Source organism: Rhinatrema bivittatum, chromosome 15, assembly GCF_901001135.1.
Source record: "Rhinatrema bivittatum chromosome 15, aRhiBiv1.1, whole genome shotgun sequence".
Lineage (NCBI taxonomy): Eukaryota > Metazoa > Chordata > Amphibia > Gymnophiona > Rhinatrematidae > Rhinatrema > Rhinatrema bivittatum.
In genome coordinates, this window is record NC_042629.1 from 56,010,834 (window position 1) to 56,035,107 (window position 24,274).

General features: G+C 44.5%; 1 protein-coding gene across 1 annotated transcript in view; it reads right to left on the bottom strand.

Moving 5' to 3' along the window:
• UBR4 (ubiquitin protein ligase E3 component n-recognin 4) overlaps positions 1-24,274 on the bottom strand; it is a 351,227-nt gene that overhangs the window by 300,750 nt on the left and 26,203 nt on the right. The window contains 16 exon segments of the mRNA XM_029579045.1: positions 696-779; positions 782-854; positions 6,603-6,724; positions 6,727-6,757; positions 6,759-6,790; positions 7,239-7,356; positions 9,489-9,626; positions 9,731-9,753; positions 9,756-9,829; positions 12,406-12,560; positions 12,562-12,597; positions 13,576-13,620; positions 13,622-13,636; positions 14,187-14,228; positions 14,230-14,274; positions 14,276-14,313. Coding sequence (XP_029434905.1) covers positions 696-779; positions 782-854; positions 6,603-6,724; positions 6,727-6,757; positions 6,759-6,790; positions 7,239-7,356; positions 9,489-9,626; positions 9,731-9,753; positions 9,756-9,829; positions 12,406-12,560; positions 12,562-12,597; positions 13,576-13,620; positions 13,622-13,636; positions 14,187-14,228; positions 14,230-14,274; positions 14,276-14,313 — 1,071 coding nt within the window.

Genomic DNA, 24,274 nt, shown 5'->3' on the forward strand with positions numbered 1-24,274 from the left:
TTATCACAATCTGCTTGTGATTTAACTACTCTGAATAATTTTGTATCATCTGCAAATTTGATTACCTCACTCATCGTATTTCTTTTGAAATCATTTATAAATATATTGAAAAATACAGGTCCAATACAGATCCCTGATGCACTCCACCTGCCCACTCCCTTCCACTGAGAAAATTGTTCCATCTAATCCTACTCTGTTTCCTGTCTTTTAGCCAGTTTGAATCACGAAAGGACATCGCCACCTATCCCATGACTTTTACTTTTCCTAGAAGCCTCTCATGAGGAACTTGTCAAACACCTTCTGAAAAGCCAAATACACTAATCTATCGGTTCACCTTTATCTACATGTTTATTAACTCCTCTGCAAAACTCACTGTATCTGTTTCTAATCAGACGGCCAACAGAAGCTCTTGAAATGGCACTTATTTAAATATCCACTAAGTAAATTCATGTCACTGAATTTTATAAGTTAGAGGGGGTGGAGGTGGTGGGAGAGGGATGGGATGGGGTTGATACTGTATGAAAAATAAGCACCATATAGCTTTGGTATATTGTACTCTTTCCTTCTCTGTGTAGGATGGCTCATAAAAATTGTATTATTATAAAAAAGATGGCCAACAAAATTTATTACAAAATTCTCATTTCTGTTACATTCTTCCACTCCATCTTCCAGTGTAAATGACCCTCAATACTGACCCTTTAATCCATCTTTATCCACATCTTTGATGATGCTAGCCAGTGTGGCCATGTGCTGTTCCGTCAGGGACACACTCAGGTAGTGCGGATGAAGTTATTTCTTGCATTCAGCATAGATGAAGTGATGAAATTCAGAATACTAGAAGCAAGACCTAAAAACTGGAGAGATATTAGAAAAAAATGCTTTTAAATGTTCTCATATCATAGTTTACACAAGCTTGAACCCCGTCATTGCTTGAATGTACAGGAATATTTTTACAGATTAGCCTCGCTTGCAAACCTTCACTTGCTATGACAACACACCCATAATAACCAGAAAGAAGCTTAGGGCCAGCCCTGTAGCAAGGTGCTCTGCACTTCCATGCACAAGGCCCCTGATTTAGTTCAAAGATAGGGTCTTCCGCACCCTGTGTCGGCCAATGAGGGTGGCAGAGACAGTGTCCACATCCTCAGGGGGCAGAGAAGAGCTGTCATCAATAAGGTTAACACCTGGTGGCCGGATTTAGAGTCCATGATGCAGCATTCTGGAAGAAGCTCTGGTGCATGGCTCCATGCCACAGGACTGTTACTTCAATGACTAGACTAGAAAAGTGGAATGGCCTCTTAAAGTAGGAGAAACAACCCCATGTATTTGTGAATGAAATTCATCACTGGTTCTAATCAAGCTGGAAGAAAAAGCAGAAAGAGAGGAAACTGAAGGCCAAAAAAAATCAGGAAATTTCCCAAGACTAACATAGCTATAGTTAATTTCCAATATTTAACAGTTTTAGAACATCTGGCATCGTATAAGCAAATAGTTCATACCCAAAAACCTGGCTGAGTTAAGACCTTACCATTATGCATGGGGAAAATTAGGTGTTTTCAATTATCAGACCTTAAAGGGTCAATATTGAAAATGGCAAAATTATTTACCTGATAATTTCGTTTTCCTTAGTATAGACAGATGGACTCAGAATCAATGGGTTTATGCTTCTCTGCCAGCAGATAGAGACGGAGTCAGGTTTCAAAGCTACCTGACTCCACCCTACATACACCCCCCCCCCCCCCCCTCAGGGACCTCAGCCCTCCAGTATTCTCTTTAAAAGCCATTGTGGACCTACCATCGAAAAAACTTGATTAAAAACAGATAATCGTAACTGTACTCAAACACTGAACCCCAGGAAGATTATAAATGCCCTGATTTTAGGATTGGATAACGGCTTACCCGTAAACTCTTGGAATCAATATCCACTCCACGGGCAAATCCTTGGCACAGTTCTTGGGCAGCCGTGGGTGGGATGAAAGTCCATTTGTCTACACTAAGGAAAACAAAATTATCAGGTAAGTAATTTCTCCATTTCCTTGCATGAGGTCAGATGGACTCCAGACCAATGGGATGTACAAAAGCTAATCCCGATCAGGGAGGGAGACTGCCCACGGTCTGGTTATCACTGCCCTTGCAAAGACCGCATCCTCCCGGGCGTGATCGTCCAGCCGATAGAACTTGGAGAAGGTGTGCAAGGACCACCACGTCGTCGCTCAGCAGATGTCAACGGGAGACAGCAGTCTAGCTTCTTCCCATGAGACTGCCTGAGCCCTAGTGGAATGAGCTTTAACCTGAAGGGGTAATGGCTTTCCTGTCTCCACATAGGCTCCTGTGACCACCTCCTTAATCCCTGAGCTATGGTAACCTGCGAAGCTGGTTCGTCCTTCTTCCTTCCACCGTGAAGGACAGTCAGTCCATCTTTCAGACCAGTTCTGAATCTTCCAGATACAGCACCAAAAGCCTACTGGCAATCAAATGACTGAGGGGAGTATTCTTCCATTTCCTTCTGCTTATCTAGGGATGGCAATGAAATGGACCGATTCAATAGGAAACACGGAGACTACCTTGGCAAGACGGATGGAACGGTACAAAGCTGTAACGTTCCTGGAGTTATCCAGAGGAACAGTTCGACACAAGGCCTGTAGTTCAGAGATGCGGGTGCCGGTGCCGAGCATATAGCCACCAGGAACAACATTTTTCAGGGGTAATAAACGCAAGGAAAGACTGCGCAGTGGCTGAAAGGAGGGCCCTACCAAAACCTCCAATACTAGATTAAGATTCCACAAGGGAACCAGCTACCGTAGGAGGGCTGGATGGTGTTTCACCCCTTTCAGAAAACAGGCCATATCTGGATGAGGAAGACCTTGCCCTGCTTGGTGTTTGAACCGGATTCCCAGATATTCCAAGGACTGGGAGGGTTTGAGACTGTTTTTGTCAAGGTTTACGAAGCAACCGAGTTCCTGAAGCAAGGAGGGTCACCTTGTTGGTCACCCGGAGACACTCTTCCATGGAATTTGCCCGGATCAACCAGATGTCCAAATACGGGTATTCCAGGATTTTTTTTTTTTTCTTCTTAATGCTGCCACTACGACCACTGTAATCTTGGAAAATGTTCTGGGGGCGGTGGCTAAGTGATAACGACGCCCCAGTACTGCAAAGTGTAGGAAGCATTTGTGTTTTTGACAGATTGGAATACATAGGTAGTCCTCAGATAGATCCAGAGAGGTTAGGAACTCTGCGGTTGAATCGCGAAAGGTTTCCATGCAGAAAGGACTCACTCATAGGTGACTGTTGACATTCTTGAGGTCCAGGATGGAGTGAAAAGAACCTTCTTTCTTGGGTACAATGAAATAGATGGAACAACACCCCATATTTTCTTGGGGCGTATGTACTGGGATTACAGCCCTCATCCTGAGGAGACTTAGAAGAGTAATCTCCACTGCCTACTTTTTGTGCTGGGAGTGGCAAGAAGACAACATGAATAGGTCCCAAGGAGTGCTGTGAAATTCCAGCGCATATCCTTCTCATATGACTTCCAGTACCCATTTGTCTGAAATGATCACGACCCACCTTTAGTAAGAGAGACAGTCAACCCCTATCGCCTCGTTCTGAAGATGGGTTGGCCAACTTTCACTGGAAAATTCAGGATGACCCTGAACCCAAACCTGACACTTTTGGATTGTGAACTACGAAAGGACTGAGTTCTCCCAAAGGGCCGAGACCTCTGAAATGTTGAGTTTCTGCAGAGGTGGAAACGTTGGGAGCCCCTGGACCGACCCCTCAGACGCGGGGCAGTGCAGCTGCTTCCTCTTATCTTCCGGTAGCCGGGAGGCTCGCCCCATTTACTGCCTAGCTTTTCCAATTCATTTCCAAATAGGAGTCATCCTTTAAAGGGTAACTTTGTAAGGCTGGCCCTTGGAGGTTGCGTTAGCTGACCAATTCTGTAACCTCCAAAGTTGGCTGCTACCACTGAGACCACTCCTCTGGTTGAAGTATGGACTAAATCAGAGCCAGTGTCTGCTAAAAAAGGCGGTGGCAGGTTCCACAGCAGCTCTGGGATTCACATCAGCATCATCCACCGCCTGCAAGAGAAGTAGGCATGAACGAGCTACCAGGGCATAAGAAGAAGCAATCTGTAAGGCCATTGCTACTGTGTCAAAGGCTTGTTTAATGATGGACTCCATCTATAGTGTGCATCCTTTCAAACTGCTCCTCCCTCCATTGGAATAGTTGTTCACTTAGAGACGGCACAGTCTAGTGTATCCACTTTAGGGGAAACGCAAATGCTCTCTCACCACTGGATCCAGCGGGTAGAGCCTCTAGTGTTCATCCCCCTTTTAATCTTGCTTCTGGGGTGTCCATTCATTTTATTTCTCAGTCCTAGTCCTTGATGCTTGATGTTAGCTCTTAGCAGGACACCTATGAAAATACTCAAGAAATATCTCCTTGAGGTTTTGAAAGTTCCTAAGAAGTAATTCTTCCTGTCTCCAGCATTTATTATATGCCACTGTTTAAAAGTCCTTTATTATTTTTTAATTTGACTGCTATTAGATATATCCGGTGACAAAGAAATCATTCCCTCTATATTGATAGTAAATTTATTGATGACGCGGATAGGGACTACTTGTTGACGTTATATTTTCTTAAGATAAATTTTGTTTGTTTTTTTTTTAATTTGAAGGTGGCCATGTTTCCTGATGCTGCCAAGTTGTCGCAACTTAGGTCTGGATTTCAGCAATTACCGGATTTTTTTCTGGTTAAATTATCCTTGCAAATGTATTGTTAAGCTGGCTGGAATAAAATACGTTTTATGGTCCTACTCATTTGACTCAGCTTATTAGTGACAGACAAGCTTTACCCAGAGATGAAATAACATTTTCATCTGAGGTTGACTCCTCCTTAGCGTGATCTGCATGTTAGGAATCAAAAGCTACAAAGAGTTTGTCATTCCTTAATATCCTTTGGTTTATTTCTTTGATATGTGGTGATTCTACACCCATACTGTGAACGAAAGAGGATTGAGCCATGCTCTTAACTGAATTGTATTTCTATGTACTACTTTTCTTTGCTGTTCTGATGTTTATATTGGAAAATCTTATAAATTAAAGGTTAAAGGAAAAAGTCAGCAAAGTCCATGACCCATATGAGGATTATATTCCAAGTATGTCTGCTGGCAGTGAGGCAAAAACCAGGAGTCTGGACTAATCTGGGAACGTACAGGGAATGCATGCTAGAAATCTGGTAATAAGCTGTGAAGAACTCAAGCACAGCATTCAGAGAATGCTTCTTCCCAAAAAGTTCATCATTTAGGATTTATGTCTAACAGGTAGCAAGGACTCTAGTCCTTTTCAGAGAAGTATCAACAACCACACTATGGTGTCAAAACTGGAGCTTGTTAAATCCCTTAGCTGCCTGGATACTTCCTTTCCACCTGGAATCTCCCACATCTTCTTGTGTAATTCTAGAAAACAGAGTGGATTGACGCAACTCTTTAGGGGCATACAGTGATTTGAGAAGGCCAAGAAGAGGTGTCCTGGATGCACCTGCCTCCTGAAAATTTAACAGGACATCCTTAGCCATCCTCTTGACAAAATCTTCATGTGAAAACATTCCTTGCCTGGGCAGACAGGATTTTCACAGCAGCAGGCCAGTGGAAACAGTTCCCTAAGGAACACTATTCTGGAACATTAGCAACTCTCTTACCCAATTCCATATCAAAACATGTTTTTGACTGCCCTGGGGTTGTCATCATAGGGAAATGGATATCTTCCATAGCCTTTAAACCCTCATCTCAAAGATCCCTAAACTGGACCTCTAAACACCAGCATGGCAGGATCTCTCTGGGAGGCAGAGTTTATCACCAGAGGTATGGTCTGATAACTTAATGTGTCCTTGTGGCATTTGAACAGAAGAATTTCTCCTGTGTCTCATATTTCTACTTCCTCATGCCTTCTACCTTCCAGTGAACTGCAAAAGGGTCCATGAAAGAAAAAGGAGCTATGTACCACAAAGAACAAATGGAAGCATTTGAATAGGTGAAAGACAGCTGGAGAGTAAGACATGAGGAATGAAGATAAAGAGGGAGTAGCAGTGAAAAACTGAGGGAGAGGAAGCAAACAGGGAAGAGGTAAGATGGAGGAGAAATAATGAGAGGGGAAAGGGATCAGGAAGAATGCAGTAAGGAAAACCAGGAGAGTGAAAATGAACTGGACAAGCACTTTCATGAGACATTCCACTAGAGATTCCTTAGCTCCACATTAAAAACATGAGTGCTTAATCATTCCATTTGCTCATTCTAAGTTAAACAAGACTTAGGGATCCAGTTCCCCAAAACAAAATCCTGACTGCACCTAGAATCTGACATTCCCTTCATTCTAATCAGAAGGTGCTGCCATTCAAAATGCAATTGCTATAGTAATGGGCAATACATCGAGTAATTGTTCCAGATAAAATAACTCCAGAAACTTTGCCAGTACTCCTTCACTTTTCCTCCCCACTCTAGTGAGACTGGATTCTGTGAAATCAGACTTGCTCTGGGGAGGAGTCTAAATCGATCCCATGCATCATAAACCTCCTCTAGTAAGATGCAAATGATTTCATACCAGCTCTGGGTCTTTGCGGCTGGCAAGTATGTTCCCATTCTCCCCTGCGTTTTGTTTGCTGGGGCTCTTCATTCTTGGGGAACTCTCTAGAGGAGGCGGAGGTGGTGGTGGTGGAGATGTAACTTTTCTTTACTTGGAGATATAGTCTCTTCAAACCCATTGCCCAAGGATTGGTTCACTATCATCATCTGCAAGAAATGTAGAAAAATTAAGACAGGAATCTTCTCAAAGATGTAATCTGGGAAATCTGCAAGCATTAAGGGGGGGAAAAGGCAGAAAAATATGGGGGAGGGGGAAGGGATAAAGATGTATTGCAGAGATTTTATTTTCAAAAATTCAAAGGGATGGAGGGGAAGGAATTCCAAAAGAGGTTTTCCATAACTTCAAAAACTTCTGAAATTTTACATCTCCCTATATGAGATCTAGAAAATTATCTGGACTCAGGATAAGCTTAAGTGAACTAAAAACAGCTCTACAAAATTAAAATTCCAGGGATAGAGTCCTACTGTAAGACTGATTTCTGCATCGTTCCACTGGGCTTGCCCTGGAGTTATTCTACTAGGCATACACTCAGATCTAGTGCATTAAGTTCTGCACAGCCCACCCATTGCTCGAGTGACAGAAGAGGAGCCTTACCTTGGCTGCTGTCTTCCTCAGTACTGCTGAAGTCATCTTCATAGTATGTATTGGAGTCAGTAGAGGCACTGGCATCACTGCTCATGGAACCCTTTCTCTGACGCTGTAAGACACAAGCCTGGCAACAAAAAAGAGGAGTAACTCGGTAATTACTGTGCAGAGTTCCCTGTCCAACAAAAGCAGAGCAAGGGCTAAACAAAGCTGCTCACTTGCAACTGGTGTTCTCCATTGTCCCACATGGCACTATATACGGAGAGTGGCAGCTTATTAGCTAGAATAGCCTAGAATATTTTGCGCATGTGCAGCAGGCACTGTTCTCAGGCAACTCTGCATAGCTCAGCTGTCCTCAGGAGCATCCATGAACTGTACAACTTATCACATCATGGCTCACTCTCAGATAGTGGATGCACTTAGCGCAAAACTGTCCATCAGTGGCATTTTAGAATTACACTGTGAGCCCCTCAAATCCAGAAACCCTCTTTTCAGCCATGGCTGGAAAAAAGACTTACTAGATCAAAGAAATTTAGAATCCTTTTTCTTTGGAAATAAACTAGTGAGAACTAGGATTAGAAAAAAATGAGATGAAGACACATAAGGAACAAGAAACTTGAGGGGACTTACTCTGAAGTAAGGAAGTGCTGCTGTTCAATTCCAGCTACATTGCAAACGAAAAAGGGCTGAGGCAATTTTGTTGAGGACTGCCTGGTGCAATGCCTACTGCATGCATTCAGAACACTCTTTGCTCTTCTAGCTAATAAGCTGTCACTCTCTGTATATAATGCCATGCGACGAGATCACCCATAGGTGGGACTGTGCATCTTGCTTTTCCATGGAGAATGAATAGTGTTCTACTGAAACAGCAAAGCAATCACCTCAGTATATTATTAGTATGTAAAGCAGAAGCAGTGGAGTTTATGTACCAACATGTACAGTTGCTGTTCAGTGTAGTTTGCTTTGCCAATGAAAAAGAACCATTAACCACAATGTCCTGTGCCTATGAAAATAACTTGTGTTGTCAAATGAGCAAACATTCTACCTCTCTCTGTTAGAAATTACCACCCTTTCTGCAAGCTCCTGAAGGGCCACCTCTTCCATTTTCTCTGAGTTGTCATTCCTGTACACATCATAGCCTTCTTTCTTTCTGCCCGGCTGTCTCAACAACTGCCATAAGCTGCCAAAAATTGCTTCCACAAGGTCCTGTGTGAGATATCAAGTATGTAAACTTGACCCACGACCTGGCAACTGCCATCCGCTGCACTGACAGGAAGGTAGAATGACAAGTTACAGGTCTATTTCCTACGGGTTATATTAAGGGCAAAATATGTAAAAACATCTGATAAATTAATTTCTCCTCAATTACACAGTCTTTATGACATTGGCATCTTTCCCATTCAATTTCCTCACAAATAAATGTAAAACATTCTATAACGAGACCATCATAGCACCCCACGGGTACTTTGTTATTTCTAACATTATTCGCTGATCAGGAGTCATGTGGACTGGTGGTCAGAGCAGCGAGAGAGCAGGGAGACCAGAGTTCGAGTCCCGTTGTCACTCCTTGTGACCTTGGGCAAGTCACTTTACACTCCGTTGCCGCAGGTACAAAATTTACATTGTGAGCCCTCTGGGGATAGGGAAATACCTACAGTACCTGAATGTAATCCACTTTGAAGTGTTGAAAAAAAGAGCAAAAAAGCAGAATATAAAAAATCAATAAATTTATGCAGCGCCAGTTTTCACTTTTGAAAGTTTATATTGATGTAAATACCCTTCTATTAGGCCCTTGTTCTGATGGCACTGAATCTGCAGCCATTTTGAGCTCAAAAGGCTTTGTAATTGAGAAACCTGTTTATCCACTGTTTTTACATTTTTTGTACTCTACTCATCTGTGGTCAACTGTATGCTAAATGCTTCAGTAATGACAAGTGTATTTTCTACATGAATAAATCTTCATGGCACCAATGACTCCTGTTTAATTCTAATGGTCCCTTTGTGCCTCATCCTTGAATGCATACATACGTATATTGGGTCAGTGGACTTCTAGAAATAATCAATAAATAAAGCAATCTGAAGTACTATAAGTTTTTCTGGATTGGCCTTTTTTTTTTTATTTGGTTTTATTTAATTCGGCAGATAATGCAACAAAATCCCACCTCTGCTATATACCAAACATACACTGAATTCTCATTACTGAGGAGAAAAGTGACGAGAAGGTTTGAACTCGGAACTACTGGCCACAGGCAGCCTTACCTTTCTGTATGAAGTGGAAAGCAAAGTCAAAAGGAGATTTGTGAGCGGAACCGAGTCAATAAGTCGCTGAATTCTCTGTATGGATGTGCTCTGAGCCATAATACTCAACTCAGCTGGAGGCCCATCTGTCTCCCAGCCCTACACAACAGTATTTCAGAAACAGAATTGTAAAAGTCCAACCATTTGGAACAAGAGAAAAAAAAAGTCACTTTAAGATAAGACCACTCACTGCAGCCACTCACCTTGTGGAGGGCCTCCACCTGTAGTCTTGAAAGAGAGAGGTGAGCAGTTTGATGGCATGATTTGCTAAAACCACCGAGAGGACTCCAAATCCCTGATGTCTAAACAGAAACAGCAAATTAAATCACAGAACGTCTGGGAATCTGGCAACACGCTCCAAAAAATTTTGACAGGTTGAAGATTATCATTTAACAGTGTTATTACCCTCTCTGCAGACATCCTACCACTCAAACACTGCTAATGGTTGTCCTGCACATAGCAAACTAGTACATGGGCCCGTACTGGGCAAACTGCCACAGTACCACTTTCCATTATGCTAGATCATCATGGGAAAAAAAAGGAAAACGTGACTGGCAAGAGAAATGACCAACACCACTGTAGCAATATTAAAGATTTGTTTCTAATTTTATAAAACAAACACTTATTATGAATTACATGGAATACCAGTTTGTATTACTATTGTTCTCCACAGCTGTTATGAGGGGATTCTAGTCAGAAAAAGACTATCCCAACAGAAAAACCATTTGTTTTAGAAAAAACATTTTAGATTTACATTTTTTTTAATTAATAAATTAGGTCTTTAGTATACCAAAATGCTACAGCTAAGTGAAAGCTACTCATGCTCTTTTAGAGAAAAAATCTTACTTTCTATTTCAGGCAAGTCACTTAAACAGATTTTAAGAAAGAAACTTTACCAGTTCTTAAAAACTTGCATCTGGTTTTATGAAATATCCTCCTTCCAAGCTTTGTAAGTTTTCTTATAACAAAATGTTATTGACAAGTTAACACTTTTTCTACTTTCTGAAGCACTGAAGTGGGACAAGCAGCTTCGTGGTTAGACCGGATGAGTAGCTTAGTGGATAGAGCAACAGGCTCAAGACCAAGGAAGTCAGTTCTCAAATCCCACAGTTCTCCCACTGACACTCACCTTTGTGCCTTAGCCAAGCCATTCCACCCTCCACTGCCTCATCTACAAACTTTCAGTCCGATACAGTAAAAATCGCAGGAGAGAGGGCGCTCCGTGTTAAGCACCTACTCTCCCAACACGTGCCCACCCACCTCTCCTGGGTGCATGATTCTGATGTAAATGAGGGGTCGCGCTAATAAGGAGGCGCTAGAGACAATAGTAAGTCCCTAGTGCCTCCTTATTCGAATAGAAGTGGCTGTCAGTGGGGTCCCCGCCAACCAACGCTCTATTTTAGTAGCGTCTGTTTTCAAACCCGCTGACGCCAGTAAAATAGAGCATCTGTTTTTCTAACCTGCTGGACCAGCAGGCAGATTTATTTTATTTTTTTTTTAATTTCTGGTTCCTCAGACTAATTTCTGAGAGTAAAATGTGCAGCTTGGCCAAATATTTTACTTTCAGTATCCCGGGGAACTGTCTAATTAGCTCATCAACATGCATTTGCATGTGATGAGCGTTATTAATTTTCGGGGGGGGGGGGGGGGGGGGGGGGGGGGGGGTGGGGGGGGGTTGCCCGCGGCAAGAATTGCGTGGCCAATCACGTGCTAAACTGTGCACTACTGTCATCGGCCTGTTTGAGATTATAAGCCCTCTTGAACAGGGACATAGCTACTGTCACTGTATTGTTAATGCACCTTCAGCATGGGTTTGGAATGGTAATTAATTCTAAAGTCCAAAACCAATATACAGCTGAAGTACAACCTAGATCTTTAAAGTTGTAAAGGTCCTGGAGGGAAGTTCAAAGTCCATAGGAAAGTGGAGGATAGGGAGTTAAAGCTTGATATATTAATGCTAGGTCTATACAAAGGAAGTGTTACATATTGAATATAGTTGATCAACTTCATCTTGATGTAATTACAGAATTTTGGCTTAAAGAGCATATACTTTCTTTTTGAACCAAGTAGTGTCCTTGAGATTTTTAAATATGTGCAATATGCTTGACCAACAGGAAAGGGGGCTGGTATATCGATTTTATATACACAAGGATTTGTTGTAGATCGCCATCTCCAAATAAGTCATTTTTAAGATTGACTGGGTGATGTGTGTTTTGTATCGCCCCCACCAGGAAACACATTAGCCAAATGAATCAAATGTCTGACTACCTAATTTCCGAGTGCTTTATATGCTCTAAGACCTTCTTTACTGGGGACTTTAATATTCACGCTGAGGATAGTGCTTCTCCACATATAGAGGTGTTTATCAGTGATGAAGGCAGTAAATCGTATCCAATTGGTGAAGTCTCCAACTCATCGAGCACACATTCTTGACCTATTGTTCTGCCTAGAAGAATGGGTTAGTGTAGTGACCAATCTTCATGTACTGCAAACTTGGTGGTCTGACCATAGTTTAATAATGTGAGACTTAGGTATTGAAATTAGGCCTAAAGAATATATAAAATCTATAAAGAAACTTATTCATCCACTGATAGAGAATGAAGATTTGCACAGTCAATGGAGAAAAGAATCATCTGGTGAAGTTTGGTCCGGATTAGATGTCAAGGGATTAGTAAACAAATGGAATACTATCCTATCTGCATATGACTGCAGGTGGCAACTCAAGGTATAGGGTAGTCAGTCAAGACGTCTCTGTCTCCATCTGCTGGAGGGGAGGCAAAATCCAGCTGTCTGGACTGATCTGGGTATGTACAGGGAACTGTGGGATTTCCTACACATCTACAGTTTTCAGAACAGATTTTAGAATATCGCCACATACCCTTTTCCAGGTCCAAGTTTGGGAGAGCCCACACCCTCCTTTGTACGTGCAATGATGTCTCGTACTCTAAGAGCTGCCAATGGGTCCTTTTCCTTCCCTTTGTCAGACAGCGCAGTAGGGCTCAGGTTCAAGATGAGGAAAAGACTGTTCAGCAAAACACCAAGCCCCTAGGAGCTGGAAATTCTGATAGTGCTATGAAGTTCAAAAGAGGAAAGGAGAAATAAGTAAAACTGAAGCATTCACATTAACTTTGTCATAACAAGAAAGATTACATGTTAACCAGCATTTCAGATGAACTTCTAGTATCCTGTATAAACAGCCTCCCAAGCAAACAGCCTGTGGTAACACAGCCTCAGCATCAACATATATTATCCATGGGAATTGCACACATCCTCCCCAGGCCTAGCTATCCCTCAGCAGCAGGAATATGTTTCTAGGATCAGCACCCCAAATATTCTGCATGCATAAGGTACAGCAAGAGTTTGGTCAGCATAGCAAACATCAAATTTATGTCGGCCTTCACTTTTTTTTTTTTTTTTTGAAATGGGGAAGTAGAAGACTCAAAACCTGGTTGTTCAATCAGGCCTTTTCCCATTCAGATAATCCTCTGAATTAAATTCCTCCCGTTCCCCAGCAGTATTACACCCTTCCTATTCATTTATATCTCCTTAGTCAAAAAAATTTCATGTCCAGATTTTGCCCCTCTACTTAGCTCCTGTTGCCTTCACTACGGTTCACATACCTATTCCTCACCCCACTAGCCGTTTATTATATTGTACAGTGACACACCTTATATGCCCCTCTGTTCCATGATTTCAATTTGGTGCAATACCTTAGCGTCAACCCCTAGTTTTCTGTTCTTAGTTCAAGACCTAAGCCTAAGCCTCTGCGACCACGGATGTATTATATTTACTCTCTCTGGGACACTGTTTTCTGTACAAATGTTAAATGTTGTTCTGCTTGTTTGTTGGTTAATAAGATATTTATTATTAGTTCTTTGTAATTGTTCACATTTGAAGCTCTGTTAATGTTCTGTGTAATTGCTTTCATTTACCGAAGCACTGTTTTCTGTTCAATGTAAACCGAACTGATTTGTAAACCCTTACAAGAATTTCGGTATATAAACTGTTAAATAAATAAATAAATAAGTATGCTTTCATGGATTTTTACCTCTCCTCCTGCTCTGCGGGAACTGCTGATTGCCTGTCCAATCATTTTCATAGATTTCTAACTGTAAGAAAAGACAAAAATTCCTATTTCAGAAGACAAAAAAAATATTCTCATTCAATGCATCTCTTATTATAATTTTCCCAAAAAAAGTTACAAGGAAAAATCATTATATATAAAACACAAAAGATGTGTGCAAAACCAGGTTACGTGCATAGTTTACATACAACTGGGCCCTGGCTGAATTTACCAAAGCATCACTTAAGAACACAGAACTGAGTTTCTGGGCATGGGTCACTTTCAACATCAGGCCCAAAATACAAATTTAGCTCCCCAGTTGAGAGTAAGTGGCAACATCTGCAAGGAGGAATATTTGCATTTCTAGGAAAGGAGACAGATACGCAAGATCAGGGGTAAGTCAGCATTTTTTGTGCCAGTTTTCTATACAGTCCCATAGGTACATGAATGATATGAAGATTACATGGGATAAGAAAAAGGTATGCGGGTAACTAAATATACACTTCTTCCTCAAACCTCAGGAGAATATTTCTTATAGCAGGGATATAAAAATTGTGTTAAGCCCCCATTTTAATGTAACCCATTCTATTACTTACACATTTCTGTACAATAGTAGCAGCATCATTTTCATAATCTTCCCTCCTTAGAGCTAGTGGATCCTGATCGAACCTGCTGAATACTGCCAAATATGCAGGATTGCCATACATGATGCTACACTCACACCTGAAAAAAAAGTAACAGGAAAAAGCTACAGTAACAGATATAAGTTTTAAACACTTCCATCAATCACTGTACTGGAGCCTATATTTACAGCTGGGGAACTTGAGATTTGAACTTGCAACCATCTGGCTCTAAAACCAGAGCCTGTACCCACCGTGCTCACCTTCACTTCCGACACTGGAGCAGGTCCCCTCGAAACGGGCAATCGCCACGCTTGAGGGCCACAAACAGGCCTAGTTTTCAGGATATCCACAATGACTATGCATGAGATAGATTTGCATACAATAGAGGCAGTGCATGCCAGCTAGAAGGGAAGATGATGGTCCTCCATGTTGGTGCTGCTATTTCCCATGGGGGTCCGCCCCCCCCAACTGCCACTCCTCCGTGGTGCAAAGGGTCTTCTCCTCGAACAGCAAACAGCTGATCAAGTTGACAGCAGCTTTCCTGCTCACCATCATCACTGTTTTGTTGCTTCTCTGGTCTTCCCTAACACACCTCGGGTCCGACTCACACAATACTTGTGGTTCCAGATGCTGGGCTGGGCAGTTGCAAGTGTTAGCATCTGTTTCCCTCTCCACCGGGGAGCAGCTAGTTAGGAAGCTTGTGGCATTGACAAAAACTTCATAATCTAGTTATGAGGCCCAGTATTGTTTGCCAGATGTCTTCTAACATCATGCCATCAAACCCCATGAAAAAATATGCATATGTGTACCAGCTAAGAAGTTATATCGGAAGCCCACCAATCCTATGCTAGCAGACTGTGGAAATCACCAAGCAATATCGATTTTTGCATCCTATACCATAAAGTCCTGATGAAGAAAAAAGACATTGGACTTATAGATTCGGTCTCTACCTCCACACACTTCACACAGCACTTTTAATAAAGCTGAAGCCTAAGCTTCAGGACTGAGGACTGCTCAGCACATTCCCTGTTCTATTAACTTTGGAGTACTTGGCCTTTGCAGATCAAGCCTATCTTCACACTTCTGTCCCCTGCCTATGTAATTTACAGAGGTTTCGTGTCTGCTGCCCTAAGATGAAAGTGTTAACCTGTCATTTGCCCACAGGTGGTCCAACTGGTTTCCCTCCATGCTGACAGGGACTCCGATTCTCCAGAAAGACGAGCCAATTGCAGCAGAGAGCAAAGTGACTGCCGTGATATATCCTTCATGCACTCTTGATCAGCGAAAGATCAATTGACCAAATTACTACTATCTAGGTTGAGTCAATTGGCAAAGTGCTTGAGTTATGCAACTTAACTATGGGCTAAACTTGAGATATATTTTCAGACTATTGTAACAAGAGTGATCTACTCTGTTAAACCACAATTTTAAAATACCATCTATCTTTTCAGCTTGGAGAAGAGATGGCTGAGGGGGGATATGATAGAGGTGTTTAAAATCATGAGAGGTCTAGAATGGGTAGATGTTGAATCGGTTATTTACTCTTTCGGATAGTAGAAAGACTAGGGGGCACTATGTGGCATTTAAAACTAAATCGGAGAAGAAGTTCTTTTTCACTCAACGCACAATTAAACTCTGGAATTTGTTTGCCAGAGGATGTGGTTAGTGCAGTTAGTGTAGCTGGGTTTAAAAAAGGATTGGATAAGTTCTTGGAGGAGAAGTCCATTACCTGCTATTAATTAAGTTGACTTGGAAAATAGCCACTGCTATTACTAGCAACAGTAACGTGAATAGTCTTAGTTTTGGGTACTTGCCAGGTTCTTATATCCTGGATTGGCCACTGTTGCAGACAGGATGCTGGGCTTGATGGACCCTTGGTCTGACCCACTTTGGCATGTTCTTATGATGTGTCAAAAGCATCACAGGCTGGGGGAGTGAGGAAGGAGAGAGGAGGAGGTCACTCACCCTGCGTTTCGCTGCTTGCCGGCTCGAGGAACAACCTGGGACTCGTGAGTAGCCTCTGTCGCAGAGCTGTGACGTCACCGACACCCCTCCCCCACTGACTATAAAAACCGCGGTGGGACTGAAGCAGAACGGGGAGTGAGGAAGGAGAGAGGAGGAGGTTCACCTCACCCTGCCGTTTCGCTGCTTGCCGGCTCGAGGAACACCTGGGACTTGTGAGTAGCTCTGTCGCAGAGCTGTGACGTCACCGACACCCCTCCCCCACTGACCTATAAAAACCGCGGTGGGACTGAAGCAGAACGGGGAGTGAGGAAGGAGAGAGGAGGAGGTTCACTCACCCTGCCGTTTCGCTGCTTGCCGGCTCGAGGAACACCTGGGACTCGTGAGTAGCTCTGTCGCAGAGCTGTGACGTCACCGACACCCCTCCCCACTGACTATAAAAACCGCGGTGGGACTGAAGCAGAACGGGGAGTGAGGAAGGAGAGAGGAGGAGGTTCACTCACCCTGCCGTTTCGCTGCTTGCCGGCTCGAGGAACACCTGGGACTCGTGAGTAGCTCTGTCGCAGAGCTGTGACGTCACCGGACACCCCTCCCCACTGACTATAAAAACCGCGGTGGGGTGGCGCCCCGCTGGCCGCCGGCGCCACGCCTAAGCCGTGCACGCCGAAGGGGTGCACGGCTTGGACTGGCTTAGACCGGTTAGGCCGTTGGCCGGCAGGAAATTTTGAGTTTTGTATTGGTAAAGTTTCCTATGGGCAGAAAAGGAAGGCGAGGATATATACATCATCACCCTCGCAACAACAACAAGGACCGATGGACCATCACGTGATAAGAGTGATGGAAGAGCCAAAGGAGGACAATCTGGGGGCTACATCTTTGCCTCCATCAGTCCTGGCAATGGCCCGAAGCCTCCCCAACAGCCGACTGGATTTACAAACGCCAGATGCGGCAAGGAACCTGGTAGGAGAAGTCCATGGAGACTTAGATCTGCAAAAACAGACTGAATCTCAATGGACTGGGAAATCTTATATTTCAATTTTGGAGGATATACAACCACCAGGGGACAAAGGTGTATGCAGTTCTGTAGTAATACAATCTGACTTCACCTTAAGTGATCTTGGGAAAATGATTTTGAAACTTGATAGCAATATATTAAAAATGAATGAATCACTGTTAACAGTTATTAAGTCAAATAGAAATATGATTGAAGAGCAAGGAAAAAAAATAGAAAAATGCGAAAAAGATTTAATTGCCGTGACTAATAGAGTACAATTAGTACAAAATTCACAAAATGCATTTATTCGAGATAGTTTGGGCACACATAAAGATATGGAATATCTTGAGAATTTATTTAGGGCAAAGAATTTGAGAATTATAAATTTTCCTCAAACTCGACTTCTCTCATCCTGGGAGTTATTTAAGAAATTTTTGAAAGAAAATTTATCATATGAAGAGGAAGATATACCTAACCTTTCTAAGTTATATTATCTACCTAGAAAATCTTCTAGAACTGTTGGTAATCTAAATGCTCAGGAAATTCTTCCTCTCCTGGATATATCGACCTTCTTAGAAGATTCGATGGACCAGATTAATAATAGAGCAACTTTAATTATTTCTGGTATTTCAGAACAGGATAAAGAGAAATTATTTAAGAAATTTTTTGCAGTTAAAGACCTGCTATTTTGTGGACATAAAGTACAAATCTTCCCTGATGTGGCTAGGTCCACTCAGGTCAGGAGGAGAAGCTTTTTGTCCCTGAAAAGTAAAGTTTTAGCATTGGGTGCAACTTTTTTCTTGAAGTTTCCATGTCTCTGTTTGATTAATTACCAAGAGAAAAAAATTTGGTTTTATAGATCCTTTACAGTTAGAAACTTTTCTTTTAGATAAAAATCAAGTATCAAGATCAGAGACTGAAGCCTAAAAGATAATAACTCCTCCTCCTATATTATATTCAGAATGTTAATATCTGGATAATTCTTTATGTTTCTAGTGTTCTCCCCCCCTTTATGGGTTATAAAGAGACATACAAATAAATGAATAGTAGTATATAGTTTGTAAATTTGTTTGGTAATAGTTTGTAATAGTTTGTAATAGTAGTATATAGTTTGTAAATTTGTTAATTTTTATTCTCAGTTTTTTTTTTAACACAGTTCCTATCAATTTCTCTCTCCCCTAGCACTTCACTACCTTTCTCCTTCCCGCAACTTCTGCGCTTACTGTCACCTGACCCCCATCCTCTCCTTTTTCCTTCACTGCTCCACCTCCCCCCTCCCTGTTATTTGTAATTTCCTCTTCCTCCTTTACAATGTTGATTGTGAACCGGCATGATATGTCCTATGAATGTCGGTATATTTTAAAAGCATTTAAATAAATAAATAAATAAAATAAATATATTTCCTTTATGTGACAAAGTGGAGTTGTATTTCCCTTTTATTTATTGTATGATATCATTTATTTTTCCTGTTTCATGATGTGTAAACATTGATGAAAAATAATAAAAAAAAAATAAAGCATCACAGGCTGATCTTATTAGACTTATCATACTTTTCAACTTGATGCATATGCAATAGGAACTGATCTTTAGTCTCCTACAGAAGGAAATCGGAGAACAGATGCATTTTCTGCAGATAGGTATGCATATTTTGCAAATATAAGTGGTGGCCAGAAATATGAGAGCTTAACACTGCACTCGGAAAGACCTTCTTCCCTGTGAAGTCTTTTCCAGGCAGTGCATTGAAAAGTTTCTTAGAGCATTTAGCTTTCTTTAATTCTGGTGCAATAAGCCAGGAACTTTTTACATCCTGTATTTAATGTCCAATTTTCTTGCCACTGGAAACACAGAAAGAGGTATCTGCCATATTCTGGTCAGCAAATCCTGCAGCAATCTATGGACTGCCACAATTTCATTTGGAGCATCAATGAACTTTAGAAGCCCAAAGAAGTCCTCTTGGGTTCTATTGGACAAACTTAGGGTAGGTGAGGTCCTTTGGAGTAGAGGTGCTCTTTGCTTGGGCAGGCAAGGGGATCTGAAAGGATACCAGTGGATTACTCCCCTTCAGATGGAAATTTCTGATGGTGTAACTCGTGCCAGGGCTCTTCAGAATCTGTAACTGGCATATTGGCTAAGGAATGAATTTAGTGAACTTTACTTCATGCTTTATGTATTAAATATGTATGTTTTATTGTACCCCGCCTTGAATGTAGGAAGGACAGGTAATAAATGTTTTAAAATAAATACCAGTGATTCTTCTTGTATATGTCCTGAAAAAGAGCAAAAGATGGCAAAAGTTGATCAGTCAAATCAGAGGAGTATACTAAAGAGGGAACGAACCAGGTCAGTTGGAGCCTGCCTCTGAACTGGTTGCTTGTGAAGCTGTAGACGTTCTCTTAGGTGTAACCCTTCTCAGGATGGCCGCCTGCAGGATGGCTAAATCCAGTTCTCTTTGCGGTTCCTATCAGCCCTTGGGTTCTCGGTGGGATTTGTACCTTTTTGCAAGAGGTTCTTGCAACTGTGGTTGTTTATTATGTTTTGAAACTTGTGAGAGGCTAGTGTGTACTGTTCCTCTCGATGAGGAACAACTGTTAGTGAGTCTATGTCAGAATTGCCTTGAAACTTGAGTAAGCACAATTGATGGATCTGGTCTTGGAATTCGGTGCTTCGAATGCAAAGAGGATCCCTTTCTTGATGGTGCGTCATGCGATGCACTTCATCTCTATTTGAGGGACTATGCTCGTGTCGTGCGATTCTTGTCTTTTTCGTGCGTGGACCGAGGCGACACTATATGCGTCGAAAGCGAAGATTCTTGTGTCAGCCGAATTGACTTGTCATGCACCAAGTGGAAAGATGAGTCGTGCGACATAGTACTGGGCTGCTTAAACCAATTATATACTTCATGCATCGGGCAAGTATGATGCGTTGATCGACTCTAGAGTCGTGCGCTTGTAGTCTTTGTCCTGAGTCGCTGTCTCCAACTCTATTTTTGAGGGTTTTATGGAGATGTCTTGCATTTTTGGGCTTTTATCACCCGAATCCTTCAATTCTTTCATCGATTCACCGAACCACTTACTTTTTGGTCTAGGCTCCAGCGAAGAGGATCTTTTAGTCGGCCTAAGTCTTTTCTTTTTTATGTCAGTAGCAACTGCGTTGAACAGTGGGTCGGGGCATATGATCCAGATAGATCACTTCTTAACTGCTTCATTTTCTCTACTCTCTGCCTTTGGGCCCGTGGTGACATCCTGCCACAATCGCAGCAGGATGTCTGATCATGATCAGGGCCTAAGCAAATGTAGCAATAATTATGTCTGCCTGTGACTGACATAATTTTGCCACATTGGCAGAATTTGAACCCTGGTTGTCTCTGAGGCATATTAAGCACTTAAAAGTACTTTTTTTGGGTACACACAGTGTGGAAAGTTGTTCAAAATAAGAAAATTATTCCTTACCTGCTAATTTTCGTTCCTGTAGTACCATGGATCAGTCCAGACAGTGGGTTATGTCCCCAATCCAGCAGATGGAGTCAGCATAAACTTTGAGGGGGCGTATCCATATATATTACTACCCCCTCTGCAGGAGTTCAGTATCGAGTATATCAAAGCCCAATGGGAAAAACCAAAACCCCTCAGTGGATCAAGTTTAAGGAATCGGCAATAAGCCTAGAAAGTCAAGTAACAAACTGCAGAACTTCCTACCAACGGGAGGAAGCCGCGAAAACAGCATGCCAAAGTGTAGGGAGCTGTGAAAAACAGTGAAAACTGAGAACTCTGGAAAGGAGTAAAACACAACAGGACCGAAGTGGCCGAGCAGGTAAAACGCGGAGGGCGTCTGGACTGATCCATGGTACTACAGGAACGAAAATTAGCAGGTAAGGAATAATTTTCTTTTCCCTGTACGTACCTGGATCAGTCCAGACAGTGGGATGTACCCAAGCGTCCCTAAACCGGGTGGGGTCCTGCGAGGCCTGCTCGGAGAACCTGCTCGCCAAAGTGTCCCTCAACGGGAGAGGCGAGGTGTAGGCGATAGTGCCTCGAGAACGTGTGTAGCGACTTCCAGGTAGCTGCTCTGCAGATCTCTTGAGAGGAGACCGAGCGAGCCTCCGCCCAGGAAGCCGCCTGAGCCCGCGTAGAATGCGCAATGATGCCGGGCGGGGGAATTCGCCCCGCCCCAATGTAGGAGGCGGCAATGCCGGCCTTCAGCCATCTGGCAATGGTCGCCTTCGAGGCCTGAGAGCCCTTCTTGGGCCCGGACCAAAGAACAAACAGGTGGTCCGAAGTCCGCCATTCATTGGTAGCCTCCAGATAGAGGCGCAGAGTACGCTTGACATCCAAGAGTCGGAGAGACCTCGGCTCCGAGGCCGCAAAGGACGGCAAATCCACCGTTTGATTCACATGGAATGCGGACACTACCTTCGGAAGAAAGGAGGGAACGGTGCGGAGCGAGACTCCGGAGTCGGAGAAACGGAGATAAGGCTCCCTGCACGACAGTGCCTGCAGCTCCGAAATGCGGCGAGCTGAACAAATGGCCACCAGGAAGACAGTCTTGAGGGTGAGATCCTTGAGCGTTGCACTGCGTAGCGGCTCGAAGGGAGGTCCCGACAGGGAGCGAAGTACAAGGTTGAGACTCCAGGAGGGACAAGGGTCCCGCAACGGAGGCCGCAAATGCTTGACCCCCTTGAGGAAACGAGCAATGTCCGGGTGTTGTAGGAGCGAGCCCCCATCGCGCACTAACGCAACAAGGGCGGCCACCTGAACCCGCAGTGAATGATAGGCGAGACCCTTGTCCACTCCCGCCTGTAGAAACTGGAGGATCTGAGGGACGGAAGCCAGTGTAGGTCTCGTGTCCTGCTGGAACACCACAACTCGAACACCTTCCAGACTCGAACATAGGCCACCGACGTCGACGTCTTTCGCGACCGCAGCAGCGTGGATACTACCGCCTCCGGGTAGCCTCTGCGCCGGAGACGGTGCCTCTCAAAAGCCAGGCCGCAAGACAGAAGAGTTCTGCCTGATCGAAAAATACCGGGCCCTGATGCAAGAGACGGGGGAGGTGTCCTAGTCTGACTGGGCCGTCGATCACCAGCTGTTGCAGATCCGCGAACCATGGTCGCCTGGGCCATTCCGGGGCGACGAAGATCACGGACCCCTGATGGTCTTCTATTCTTCGGATCATCCTGCCCACTAGGGGCCACGGTGGGAAAGCGTAGAGTAGAAGATGCGGCGGCCACGGAAGGACCAGAGCATCCACTCCCTCCGCGCCGCGCTCTCTCCGACGACTGAAGAAGCGTGGAGCCTTGGCATTGCGAGCGGACGCCATCCGATCCAAGTGGGGGACTCCCCACCGATGTACGAGAATCTGCATCGCTTCGTCGGCGAGTGACCACTCTCCGGGGTCCAGCAGTTGACGGCTGAGGAAGTCCGCCTGCACGTTGTCCACCCCGGCGATGTGTGAAGCCGCTAGTCGGGCGAGATGGCGCTCCGCCCATTGCATTAGTAGCGCCGCCTCGAGCACGACCTGTGGGCTGCGCGTACCTCCTTGTCGGTTGATGTAAGCTACGGTGGTAGCGTTGTCCGATAGGATCCTGACCGCCTGGTTCCGAAGGAGCGGCAGGAAATGCCGCAGAGCCAGCCTCACCGCTCGGGTTTCCAGACGATTGATTGACCACTTCGCCTCCACCGCGGACCATGTCCCTTGCGTGGTGCTTCGATCGCAGACTGCCCCCCAGCCCACTAGACTGGCGTCGGTGGTTACCACCACCCAACTTGGCAGATCGAGGGACACGCCGTGGGCCAAGTTCGCCGGATCCAACCACCAGCCCAGACTGTCCCTGGCATTCTGCGGGAGCGGGAGGATCACCTGGTAGTCCTGTGAAATCGGTTTCCAACGGGAGAGGAGCGCCCTCTGCAGGGGCCGGAGATGCGCAAACGCCCAAGGAACCATGTCGATGGTGGAACCCATCACGCCCAGGAGCTGTAGGTAGTCCCAGGAGGTGGGATCTGGCAACGCAGAGAATCGCAGTATGTGAGCCCGCAAGGCGTGCGCCTTGTCCTGACGCAAGAAAACCTTGCCCAGCCGGGTGTCGAAGGTCGCTGCCTGACCGTGGGAAAAAGACTTCGCTCGGATGAGCCAATCGTCCAGGTAAGGATGGACCAGAACCCCCTCCTTCCAGAGGGCGGCCGCTACTACTACCATGATCTTGGTGAAGGTGCGCGGCGCCGTCGCCAATCCAAACGGGAGAGCGATGAACTGGAAGTGAACCGGAGGAGACGGTGATGATCCGGGCGGATGGGGATGTGCAGATAGGCCTCTGTAAGATCCAGAGAGGCGAGAAATTCCCCCCAATGCACCGCCGCGATCACAGAACGCAGCGTTTCCATGCGAAACCGGACAACCCGGAGAGACCTGTTGATTTCTTTCAGATCCAAGATGGGGCGGAAGGATCCGTCTTTCTTTGGCATTACGAAGTAGATGGAATAATGGCCCAAGCCCACCTCTCCGAAGGGCACGGGCACTATAGCTCCGATGTCCCGAAGCCTGTCTAGCGTCAGCTGCACCGCTCCTCTCTTGGCGGAGCCACAGGGGGAGAAAATGAACCTGTCCTTTGGACTGACAAATTCCAATGCGTAGCCGTGTTCTATGGTGTCCAGGACCCATCTGTCCGAAGTGATCTGCGCCCACTCCTTGTAGAAAAGTGCCAGCCGACCCCCAATCCTGGGGACGGCGGAGTGGGCGAGCCTGACATCATTGTGAGGCCTTGGGAGAGGGATTACCTGCTCCGGGGGCGGTGCGCGCGGGTCTGCGCCCGCGAAAGGGACGCGACCAGGGCTGTGACCTGGTAGCGGCGGGCCTGGAGCCCGACGGCCTGTAGCTCCATTGCGCCCTGGATCTGGTCCGGGAGGATGAATACGCTCTGGAAGGACGATATCTATCCTCCGGGAGACGATGAACAGCATTCTCCCCCAGCGACTTGATGATTTGATCCAGGTCTTCCCCGAAGAGGAACTTACCCCTGAAGGGCAGGGAGCCCAGACTCGACTTAGAAGATGTATCCGCCGCCCAGTTGCGGAGCCACAGCAGACGCCGTGCAGCTACTGCCGATACCATG